Raw genomic sequence first — 12,812 nt, 5'->3', positions numbered from 1 at the left:
CATGGGGCAGAGCTGAAATTCACAGAGTTGTGTGTGATTCCTCAGCCAGAGCAACCTCTCTATGCCAAGCACAGGCACTGCTCAGGGAGAAGGAGTGCTGAACGGCATGGGTGCAGGTGGAGGGATGGCAGGCATCCCGATGGGGTGAGGTCCCCGGGTGCTTTGATGGAGTGCTCTAGAATCCCTATGGAGGAGGGGTTTGGAGAAACAACTGGGGCCGGGGGATGGAGGCGGCTTATCCAAAGCTGCATTTCCATAGCATTAGTGCGCCATGGCTCACTTAGGTGTGTGTTCATTTGAGGCAGTTCCATCATTTGCTCTAACGCTGGCTGTATCAGTTGTACTTACTTCTGCAGGTGATGAGCAGGAGTGCAATCTGGGTAGTACTTACGCCAGCTGCCAAGGCAGGGGTTCCTACAGTGGACAGAAACAGGGAGAGACCTCAGTGGGAAGACCACCACGACCACCAGACCACATCTCCAAAGCGTGTGAGGTCAGGAAAACAAGGAGGAAAGCAGAGGAGGCTGAAAAGTAGAAATGGAAAACTACATTCTGGGGACTATCAGGGAGAAGGCATGCTGGCCAGCAAATATTTGGAAGAAAAACAGGGCAGAAAAGAACGTGACGGCGAACTCACCACCACCGGAGCCAAGGGTGGGGAGCGGCAAGGCAGACGGCAAGTGTCTACTTTCAACTTAGCAGAAAACTTTCTCACTGAGAAAACAATCAGTCCTCCAATCTGGTTTTAGAGAAATAGAACCTGGCCAGACTTCTAAGATCACTGTGCTGTCTCTTATTTCACTCTGCCTCTTGGTACCAGTCCTCAAAAGAGAGCCCCTGCTTTAGAGAGAAACTTGAAGCGCTTCCTCAAGACGACATGATTTTACATTTAAGCTAACTCATTCCGTTTAGCCAACACCTAAGATCCTGCAATGAGTCCACATCAATAGAGGGTCGGGGATACAGAGTGAACAGTGCATCGTCTCTGTGCTCACGGGGCTTACGTGACAACGGGGACTGAGAGGACCACAAAGCAGCAGGAGCCGGGAGGGGCTCATGAGGAGCGTCAGAGAAAGCCCTCGGCGCGTCCAGAAAGGCTGCAGAGCAGCTACACGGTACTTAAGACTGAGGAGACGGTCAGAACAGGGCTTCACGAACACATTTTATTATTTGTATGTTATACGTCAATAAGCTTTCTTTTTTTTTTCAAGTCTCGCTCTCTCACCCAGGCTGGAGTGCAGTGGTGCAATCTCGGCTCACTGCAACCTCTGCCTCTCCAGTTCAAGCGATTCCCCTGCCTCAGCCTCCCAAGTAGCTGGGACTACAGCCGTGCGCCACCACAGTGGGCAGTAAAGGAGTGAGACCTCGAGTAGGGAGAGGGGTGAAAGGAGAAGCAGGAGAAAGCTCAGGCATGGGAGAACTGGCAATGCTGTAAATATTGGAAACAGCCTCTGACTGTGTAGGGGGAGGTCCCTGGAGTCTGCAGGCTGCCCCACCAGCCTGGCAGTAGTGGAAGCGGACCGCAATGGGGACTGATGTGTGTTTCTGGAACATGTACCCCCTCCCTGTGCCTGAGGTAAGGAATACGGCTTAGCAATAAAAAGACGAAAAGAAGAAAGGGATATTTTCCTATACCCATACAATCCAAGAATCTCTGCAGGAAAAAAAAAAATCCATACACATACCAAAAGCAATTTTTCCCTAATAAAGAACATAATTTGCACAGATGAGTTGATAAGTTGGCCAATCGCACATGAAAAAGTGCGACTTAAAGTTACGCAGGTATCTTAGTTATCTTGACCCAGGAAGTCAGGGCCTTTAAGGAAGCCACACTCCACTGCTGTCTCCGCAGCCAGAATCGAGTCCCCAGCACGTCCCCCACTTCACTGAGTGCCAGCCCCTGCAGAATGCTGCAGCCTCCCCCAGGCTGAGAAACCCCGGCCTGGGGCTCCGTTTCCAGCTGCGCGGGGATGAAGAAACTTCACGGGTCAGGACATCTTCTTGTCTTAGATTCTCACTCAAACCAATGTGTGGCTAATGAAGGCAGTCTAGACTCACAGAGTTTTACCACAGGATTCAAATAATATCACACATGTGTTTTCACCGTACAAATCAGATTTTAGGAAAGCTTTCCCAGCTGTAACTACTGAAAATACACAAGAAGTAACTGATGACTTAGCCCGTAAGAAGTTAACCAGCTCATCCCTTTGACTCCTGTGCAACACTCACCTTGAGATGTTTTTAACTACTAGAAATAAGTAAGCTTGGTTTTTAATTTCTTTCTTTTTTTTTTTTTTTTTTGAGATGGAGTCTTGCTCTGTTGCCCAGGCTGGAGTGCAGTGGTGTGATCTCAGCTCCCTGCAACTTCTGCCTCTCGGGTTCATGCCATTCTCCTGCCTCAGCCTCCCGTGTAGCTGGGACTACAAGCGCCCGCCACCAGGCCCAGCTAATTTTTTTGTATTTTTAGTAGAGACGGGGTTTCACCACGTTAGCCAGGATGGTCTCGATCTCCTGACCTCGTGATGTGCCTGCCTCGGCCTCCCAAAGTGCTGGGATTANATTTTCTTTTTTTTTTTTTTTTTTTTGAGATGGAGTCTTGCTCTGTTGCCCAGGCTGGAGTGCAGTGGTGTGATCTCAGCTCCCTGCAACTTCTGCCTCTCGGGTTCATGCCATTCTCCTGCCTCAGCCTCCCGTGTAGCTGGGACTACAAGCGCCCGCCACCAGGCCCAGCTAATTTTTTTGTATTTTAGTAGAGACGGGGTTTCACCACGTTAGCCAGGATGGTCTCGATCTCCTGACCTCGTGATGTGCCTGCCTCGGCCTCCCAAAGTGCTGGGATTACAGGCGTGAGCAACTGCACCCAGCCATAAGCTTGTTTTAATATGTGAAGTTGATGGACGCTAACTTTCCTAAGGATTCCAGAACTTGAAAACCATCCAGGTATCTGGTCCTTCATCACTGCCACCTGAGAAGGCTTGTGGAGGCTGCAGTGCGAAGAAGCAGCTTCACCCTCCTGGCAGCAGGGGGCTCTGTTCCTGCTCCCGGGCCACAGCGCCTTCACCAACCTGGGCGGGAGGCCGAATCCTCAGCCCAGCCAGGTTTCTGTGCTTCTCAGACACAACCAGAGGCCCCATTCCGACTTGAGCTATGTGTGTGGCAGTGAATCATCCTGACAGTACTGTCAGTGTGACGGAACGCGTCTAGCTTGGTGGCACACAACTAAATAAGTAGAAATGAACAGCAAGCTGCAGTGTGTCAGGACAAGCTCTAGTGTGTGAATTAGACACAGGCTGGGGCAGAGGGATGTTGCAGGAAGTCTCTTTCTTCATTCACATCTACTCAAATAGAGAAGGCCAGCCTTAAACCCAAGGGCCCAAATTAGTTTTAAAACTTTTACTACATCCTTTCTAAAAAGTCCTCAAAGTGGGCCTTGTGTAGCAACTTACAAAAGGAAATCAGGAAGTCTGCACTGGCAATATGCATTTTAAAAAACAGCATCACGGAGGAGCAGGTAACTCACCAACTGCAGCTGGCAAGCAGGATCGTCCCGAGTCTGAGAACAAAAAATCTACAAAAACGCTAACAGCACAGGTAAATTAGCTTAGATTTGTTGACCATATAAAAACAAGAGAACATCCCAAGTCAGCTCCATTTCAAAAAAGAAAGAGAAAGGATGTACTACTCCACACAGGCAGTTCAGGTTGTACCTACACAGGTAAACTGATCATCCAAGAGGTAAAGGCAAAACACGTAAGTGAAATCAACACAGGCTTAGGGAAAACTTGCAATTCCCTCACTTGAAAGTTGGTATCAGAAGACAACTGGCCAGGCCAGTCACGGTGGCTCATACCTGTAATCCCAGCACTTTGGGAGGCCAAGGCAGGCGGAACATCTGAGCCCAGGAGTTCAAGACCAATCTGGGCAACACAGCAAGACCCCATCTCTGCAAAAAACATTTAAAAATTAGCCAGGCATGGGGGCGTGCATCTGCATTCCCAGCTACTCTGGAGACTGAGGTGGGAGGATTGCTTGAGCCCAGGAGTTCACGACTGCAGTGAGCCATGATTGCACTACTGCATTCCACTGTGGGTAGCCAAGCAGGACCCTGTCTGAAAAATTACATTGAATGCTGAGGTCCATACTCCTGGAGAACAGAGATTGCCATAGGCCCCCCACCTGGGTTGGGAGGCCGACCCCTGCATGAAGTTTAAAATGACCCCTGCATGAAGTCAGATCAATGTGTTCACTCTAACTTTTATTCAACATTGATCTGCAGAAAAAGGAAATCCTAAATATTTGTGACAATGAAACCAGGGCAAAATGGAAAGCTGAGCCCAAAAGTTAGTCTCTCCTGAAGCCTCTCTTCAAACAATAGTATTTTAAAAAGCCCAAAGGGCACAGAGAATGGAAGGGTCACTAGCTGATGTGTGAATCTGACAAATTTACAAAAGCCGAAACCCAGAAGTGAGCCGTTCCATGAGGAAGGAGCTGTTGAGAGGAGGGCTGCTTGCCCACCAGGACCGGCTCAGTCTGAACTGACAGATGGAGCAGCAGAACCACGGTGCGTAACTAGAGACAGCCTAAGTAGAGGTCTGTGTGGGACATGGTCCACCCCACCCCTGCAGGCAGCTCTGTCCATAACCAGCACTCTTCTCTTAGAAGAAACTGTCTGGAGTGAACCAAGGCATCCAGCCTGGCCATTGGCCCCTAGAGTACACCTTCCCTCGATTAGGCATTAGAGATTCCCAGCACTATGACTCGTTTTCTACCCATTCACCTCGAAGTCAAGCCTGGGCATCCAGGATATGGCTGGACAACCAGGAATCATCAGATACATGAGGAAAACTGCAGCTTAAAAAATAAAGAAGAAAAAGTGAATACAAATACAACTTTCAAAAGATCTAATATCCTTCTAAAGTCAAGATATTGAATCCATAAGGCTGCCAAGAACAGTTGCTGTGAAAAAGGAGCAAATAAAGACAAAGAAAGCTTTTGTTCACGCATACCCACGGTGAACACGTGAGAAGATAAAGTTGATTCCACTAGTGTAAGCTTTCAAAGGGCAAGGAATTTGTCTGTTTCGCTCACTGCTCTATCTCAAGAACTTACAACAGCGCTTGGTAAAGTGCTTAGAAAAACACAGGGAGGGAGGATAAATTTGAGAAAATAAAGATGGAAAATAGAGGAAGCAGATGGAGCAGATATGAATCTAGGTTCCAAAGGTGGTAACAGGAGCTCTGGAAGGAGAAAACAGAAGTGATCAAATAATTTCAAAAATACTTTTTCTAGAGCTGAAGAGGCAGGAGTCTTCATTGGAAGCCTCTGCCGACTGCCGAGCAGGATGAGTCACAAAACAGCCACACTTCGATCCACAGCCATGTCCATTTCAGACCCTGCAGATAAGGAGAAGGCCCTGATAACGGGAGAGAGGGAAAAGCCAGGGCCCCCACTGCAAAGGGACGACCAGGGAGGGCTACACCAGTTTGATCACCGATGATGCACCCTCCAAGACTCTGAGCCAAGCCTTCCACATTCCCAGGGAAAATGATTTTGAACCCAGAATTTTACTCCAAGCTAAACTAGCAATCAAATAAAGGGCGAAAGTACCAACACTCTCACACATGCCGAGGGACTCTGAAAGCTCTCCTCCAGCACGTCCTTCCCGAAAATGCACTCCAGCAAAACGAGGATGAAAACCAAGAAAGGAAGACATGAAATTCAGAATAGTGTGGAACTGACCCAGATGTCCGATACAAATCTCACCACCTACAAAGTAACCAGTCCGAATTAGATCGGACAACCCACGAACTCTAAGCAGAATATCTTCAGAAGAATGGAAGCAGATTTCAAGCAATAGAGAAAGAAAACTGGCATGAGGGGGAAGAGAGCACATAAGTGTTCTCTCAAGAAAAAAAGCAGCCCAACATCAGGAAAAATGGCGAGGGGGTGAAGGGGCACTGCATAGGAAACAACCAAAGCTGAAACCCACACATGGCATGATCCAGGCAGCCAACAACAGCCCGCTGGACCAGACACTAGGAATACTCCTTCAAGTGGGGGCCTGCACGGCACGCTGAAGGATGTGCAACTGCTGCACAGTGCTCAGCTCGGCAATGAGCCAGGTTCACGAAAGTGAGAATAACCACATCATCTGTGACTGATGTTTAACTTTCAGAATTAATCTACAGAGAAGCACCAACGCCTGAATTATGGTCACAGAATGGAATGTCCATGTCATCCATCCTGATAATGTAAACAAAGAAGAAAGAACTGACAAGAGCTGGGAAGGAGACGGGGTCAAGAGATGGCGGCAGGACTGCTCACACCCTCACCTTTCCAAGTGGGGAACCACGCAGCACTTTCGAGAGTTGACCAAATAAGAAAACGGAAGTTTAAATATATGATTTTAAAGGTATGGCAGTCACCAAGAAAGGAATTAAAACTGAAATTACTGCTGACAGTGGTAACTGGGGGTGAGGGGAACAGGTGAGCTAAATTCTTGTCTGTCATGTCAAGTCCTTACAGGAAAGGTCTGAGGTTGAAAATCAAGACATAATGGCATAAGATGATTATTTAGAAATACAAGAGGACCCAATGAATGAGCTGAGAGTAAAAAGGGTTAGAAGTGAGCTTTGAAGCTGGAGCAGGGAAGAGTGAAACTGAAGACCTTCCATCACAAGAACTTCCAGGCCACTGGACTTTAAAGCCCATGCAGTTAGAATTTTGATAAAATAATTTTAGGCCAGGCGTGGTGGCTCATGCCTGTAATCCCAGCACTTTGGGAGGCCAAGGTGGGCAGATCACCTGAGGTCAGGAGTTTGAGACCAGCCTGACCAACATGGTGAAACCCTGCCTCTACCAAAAATACAAAATTAGCCAGGTGTAGTGGCACATGCCTGTAATCCCAGCTACTTGGGAGGCTGTGGCAGGAGAGTCACTTGAACCCGGGAGGTGGAGGCTGCAGTGAGCCAAGATCGTGCCATTGCACTCCAGCCTGGGCAACAAAAGCGAAACTCCATCTCAAACAAACATAAAATAATAATAATAATTTTGGGCGGACACTGTGGCTCACGCCTATAATCCCAGCACTTTTGGAGGCCAAGGCAGGTGGATCATGAGGTCAGGAGATCAAGATCATCCTGGCTAACACGGTGAAACCCTGTCCCTACTAAAAAAAAATACAAAAACAAAATTAGCCGGGCATGGTGGCGGGCGACTGTAGTCCCAGCTACTTGGGAGGCTGAGGCGGGAGGATGGCGTGAACCCAGGAGGCGGAGCTTGCAGGGAGCCGAGATCATGCCACTACACTCCAGCCTGGGTGACAGAGCGAGACTCCGTCTCAAATAATGATAATAATAATAATAAACTTTTAAAATGAAAAAGCAAGGTCAAGTTTACTGCTATAACATTAACATATTAGTACTTTTCAAACACTATTAAGCTTCTATGGTGCTTTATTAGAAAGCAGCTCATAGACCAACAGAGGTGAGTTTTGTATTTCAGTTGTCATTGAATATTATATGCCACAATTGACCTAATCTAAAAGACCCATTTTCTCCTACATTTTTATGTCATTGGAATCAGGATGAATTCATTTAATTGGTAGGGTTCCTAGTGGTACATAAATTGTTTATGTTGTCTTGTAATCAGGGTGCCTTAGATTTAATAGGGCACTTGTAGAAAATTATGTCAACATACTTTTCCCCACATTACTTGATGAAATCATAGACTGTTACATCTATTTCTAATACTCTGCTTCTGCTCCCTTGTACTCCAGCTGTATACTGGTCGTTGGGTTTCTTCCTGGACACTTTAGGATCCTGGGACTAGCTGTATTCTAGCCTGGAAAGCTTCTGCACCCAGCCCACCCGTTCCTCACAGCACTGGCTCCTTCTGGTCACCAAGTCTCAGTTTACGCATCACTCCCTTGGAGAAGCCTGTTTGCTACCCAATCTCAATCAGCTCTATGCCTTAGAGACATTTTCTGTCCTATTGCTCAATTTTCATTAAAGCAGTTATCCTGATGTTTTCATTTCTCTTTCCTTACTAAAGCTTAAGCTCCAGGGGAGTGGAGATCTTGCCTATCTTGTTCAACACCACATCCCCAGCATCTAGAATAGAGCTCAACCCCAAGTAGGTGCTCAAATAGTTCTAAAATAAATACTTTTAAAAATAGCGCTAAGCTATGGACATATCTAAACATTTAGTGAGTGTGTTTCAAATTTATAAGCAGCATGGCTTCATTATTTTTCAATAGCTAAGAATCTCATATGTATAAGTTATTTTGTTAGAAGATCCATTTCTAATGGCTATCCAATTAAATATAATTGTAGAAATATACTAATAGAATATATCAAGTATAATTTCTATAGCATGAAACAAGTCATGACATCTTTAATTCACTTGTACATATTCCAAATTTACTTTTTTTTTTTTTTTTTTGAGATGGAGTCTTGCTCTGTTGCCCAGGCTGCAGTGCAGTGGCATGATCTCGGCTCACTGCCACCCCCATCTCCAGGGTTCAAGCGATTCTCCTGCTTCAGCCTCCCAAGTAGGTGGGATTACAGGCACCTGCCACCACGCCTGGCTAATTTGTGCATATTTTTAGTAGAGATGGGGTTTCCCCCAGGCTGGTCATGAACTCCTGACCTCACGTGATCTGCCCACCTCAGCCTCTCAAGTGCTGGGGATTACAGGCGTGAGCCACTGTGACCGGCCCAAATTTAGCCACTCTTGACTAGAACTGATATCAAATGGATGGCAAACAAGGATGAAAACAAAAAGCTTGTTTCAAAAATTCAAGAGTGTCATTACCCTCAACTTTTAAATTTTAAGAAGAGATGGAGGAAACATGAAGTTAAAATGACTGTTGATACTTATCATTTTATTTCCCCCAACTCAAGTATTAATTGAAACAGTTTGTCAGATATTGAAAAACGCCTGACAAGAACAATAATGAATAACTGGCCATTCCTGGAGTACTTGCATTTCACATGGATGACAAAAGGATAAAATGAAAAGGCTGAAATCCCAAGAAAGTCTATTTGTCTGCTTTTTTATTTTAAAAAAAGCCCATGATTCTTTGGGAGGGGATACAGGATCATTTTCCAGTCAGATCATAATTTCTACAATCTCTGTGATAATCGTAAATTCAAAAGGTTCCCGCTCTCCACACCCCAATTCACTTTTGGCACCTATATATGAAATGTCACTTCTGAAAAATGGGAAAAAAAATGTGAATACTGGGCTTTTACCACAGTGCTCCTTTCCTGATGAAAATCTTACAGTTTGCTCAATTTAAAATACTGATGCAAGCAAGTTTAAAAATATCTCATCAATGAACATCTTTTTCTAACTATCTGGCTATCTTAGAAAATAATTAGATTAGAAACAGCAGCCAATTCTCAGAGGCAATGGGGCAATGGCTTATCTCTCTCCACTTCTAATTTTAAATTTAGAATTACAGAGCAATTCTATGAGAGGTAGCAGAAGGTCTGGCACAGGCTCTGGCTTCACAATTTCAGAATACAACTTTAATTCATCGCGTCTTTGGGAAGAGTGTGTGTGAGACACTTAGCAAGAGGCTCAATAGACCTCTGTGTGCAGTGACGCTGATCAGAAAGACACATGCATTCGCCACTAGTGGAGAGGGAGGGGCCTAACCAGAGGACGAGCAGTTAGGAGAGGACTTAGCCAAAGAACTTAAAAATATCTACATGAGTGGAAACGTGTGTCATTTATAATGTACACCATTCTTGAGTCTTCGCTTGGTCTGCCAAGAAAATTTCCTACATAAAATCAGGATGCTTACAAGAGAAAAATAACCAACACAGACTATAATTGGCCAGTATTTAAATAAGAGGAAAACAACTCAAAACTTTCACTTTTCATATGTGAGGAGGATTCGGAAGCTTAGTATTGACCTATTTGGCGCAATTCAAATTCATTTTTTTAGCTGTTTCAGATCCATAGGGTATTGCCAAGAAACTTACCCAAAAAATCGGTGGATTTTTCCGTGTGCTTAGAGCTGAAGGGATTTTTCTCAGTACTACTACTAACCTGATAAAAGTGGGAGGGCATCTTACTCCACTTCCTCCTCCAAAACCCACTACAATATTTGTAGTTCAAAACAAAGGATGGTAATGTTATAAAACTAGGAACAAAATAAGATGCTATGACAATTCTCTCTCTCTGTAATTTACAGCTGTCTCCTATCTGTGGCACTTTATACATAGTTAAGCTTTTGGGACGGAAGAAGGGGAGAAGACAGAAACTCCACAACCTCCTGACAAAGCAGCCCTTCCACTTGCATGGGCTTATTTCTTCTGCCAGCCACTGAGTCACAAAAATATTTTTCCCCATTTAAAGAAGTCTGAGTGAATGAAGTTGGGAAGAGCAGGAAGCACAAGCAAGAAGTCAACCACAGCCTTCTCTTTACCAACCCAGCCCTGTGTCCTTATGGGCAGCTGGCTTCATCCGTCACCTTGACATTCATAGTAAGCAACATCTTTCTTTAAAACTTTTCTTGTTCTTGCCGCTTTTCTTGCCATTCTTGTCTTTGTTTTCTGACATCTTCTTTGTTCTGATTTCTCTCATTAGGTCAAAGAACACCTGGGGGGTGAGGAGGAAGGAGTAAAAAGAATAGTGAAGATAGAGCCATTTAATGATTTTTTTCTTTTATTAACCTGACACTGTGAACACAGCATTTAAGGATTCAGTGAAATAATTTGACTAAGCAGGATATGTAGTTATATTTTAAAGCATACAGTCAAACTGATTTTTATAAACCATATGTCAACAGAAACAATAGATATGGGGCAAATAAGAAAAATTAACCTTAAAAAATTCTATTTATACAAAGCAAAGCAAACATCTCTCATGCAACTGCTCATTATCACACAACTGCTCAAGTCAAAGACAGAATCATGGTACTGTCACTGCCATGCAACAGCGGCTGTTTTTTTTTTTTTTTTAATTCAGACAGGGTCTCCTCATGTTGCCCAGGCCAGTCTTGAACTCCTGAGCTCAAGCAATCGGCCCACCTCGGCCTTCCAACTGCTGGGATTACAGGCATCAGCCACTGCACCCAGCCTAATGGCTGCTTTCAAAATGATAAAATCTTACAATAAGTGTGATGAAAGGTAAGATGTATTTTTGCATAGAACAGATCTACACATTTATAAAATTTACAAATATTGAGAGTAATAACAGCAAGCAGAATTTCTAGCATTTCCAACCACCAGGAAAGGGAAGAATGCCATGATGAGTCCCTGCTCCCAGGTGCTCTTGACACGCCTGCATCTGATTTAATCCTTACAAGGACCCCACAGAGATTGGAACATCATTATGCATGACAGTTTGCCCAGCTAACTCCACAAGAGCAGCCCTGGGGAGGCAGTAGGGTGGGAGGAGGAGGGCGTAAAGTATCAACAACTAAAGCTCCTGCACTAGGGGACTGAGAAGACAGAGGAGGAGGGATGTCCTTCTGGCCACCCTATCCCTCCCCACGCACACTCCCCCACCCTCAATCTCAGGAACAACCACTCCTCCAACCTTTGTGATGTCAGCCGAGAGGAACTTTATCAAGAACTGATGACACTTGTCCTTTGAAGGTCAGGGTGTTATTTAGATACGGAGTATCCTTTTGTCATAGTAGTTTGGGTTTTGCCCTCTGCTACCAGCAATCATGCCACAGGACTGATTATACCCAAGCAGACAAAATATTAATCCTACGAAGAGACATGTGAGATTTCTCACAGAGAATGATGGAGACTACAAGTGTGGGACTGAGCACAGTCCTTATCTTTGGACATTCACACAAAACCACAAGCTCCTTCATGGCCACACCTTCTTCTTGGTGAAAAGCAAGATCAAGCCTCTGGAGTGTGGGGCTCCACATGCATTTACCACCAGCTCCAGGCACAGAAAAGCACCTCAACCCCAGCCCCCAGCTAGATCAGGCCAACCCAAACACCCCTTCTTGCCAGCCTCTCAGGAAGGCACTACCCGAGACAGCAACAGTGAACAGCTTCGAATGCTACAGGTTTGTCTTTTTGTCCTAACAGCAAAAGACAAGAGGAGGGGAATGGAGTGCGTCCAACTTAAAATGATGACAAAGTTGTTCATGGGCTGATCTTATCACATCTTTCATATAAATTCTTTACAAGTGAATACAATGCTGCCAGTCATAAATCTCTGCTGGTTCCTGTTTGGCAGGTCAAGCTCGTCCAGCAGATGAGGGGAGATGACAACCCAGACCCCCTACACAACAACCCATCCAGGAAATACACATCCACAGTTCCAAGCTGAGACAGTCTCCCTGATTTTTTTTAAATGAGGCATATTTCTGGATTTCCTGTGTAGTTTCCACAGCTGGAAAATAATTTAATAAAAATATTTTAAGTAGCACAAGAATATAAGAGTGTAAGAGTTGAGAGATGACAATATAAAGAAAAGCTGACAAAGGAACATGCGCTTCCCATTGCAGATTACAACTAAATGGACTTAGGTTGTAGGATATATGTATCCTATATGTATATCTATCCTACATGTATATGTCTCCTAAGATATATATTTTTATGTACGATACATACAAATAGATGCATCTTGCCAAAGTGTGTCTAAAGCAGATCCCTTCTAATACCAACATTCTAAATACCAATGTTCTTCTAGCACCATTTCAAGTGAAAATAAAGCTTGGATAAAAATCTCTCCCTTGTCAGCCGGGTGCGGTGGCTCAAGCCTGTAATCCCAGCACTTTGGGAGGCCGAGACGGGCGGATCACGAGGTCAGGAGATCGAGACCATCCTGGC

The 12,812-nt window shown here is 44.9% G+C and overlaps 1 protein-coding gene across 7 annotated transcripts in view; it reads right to left on the bottom strand.

Annotated features, from left to right (window-relative positions):
- Nucleotides 1-9,039: 9,039 nt before the first annotated feature.
- RALB (RAS like proto-oncogene B) overlaps nucleotides 9,040-12,812 on the bottom strand; it is a 53,178-nt gene continuing 49,405 nt past the window's right edge. For all 7 annotated transcript variants that reach the window (XM_017891977.1, XM_017891979.1, XM_017891975.1 and 4 more), the window contains exon 5: nucleotides 9,040-10,611. In XM_017891977.1, the coding sequence (XP_017747466.1) occupies nucleotides 10,492-10,611 (120 nt within the window). In that variant the 3' untranslated portion in view covers nucleotides 9,040-10,491. The remainder of the gene's footprint in view (nucleotides 10,612-12,812) is intronic.

The sequence above is a fragment of the Rhinopithecus bieti genome, unplaced genomic scaffold (genome assembly GCF_001698545.2).
Source record: "Rhinopithecus bieti isolate Rb0 unplaced genomic scaffold, ASM169854v2 scaffold_19969, whole genome shotgun sequence".
Lineage (NCBI taxonomy): Eukaryota > Metazoa > Chordata > Mammalia > Primates > Cercopithecidae > Rhinopithecus > Rhinopithecus bieti.
The sequence above is the reverse complement of the archived record's forward strand: the minus strand, read 5'-3'. Positions and strand labels throughout refer to the sequence as shown.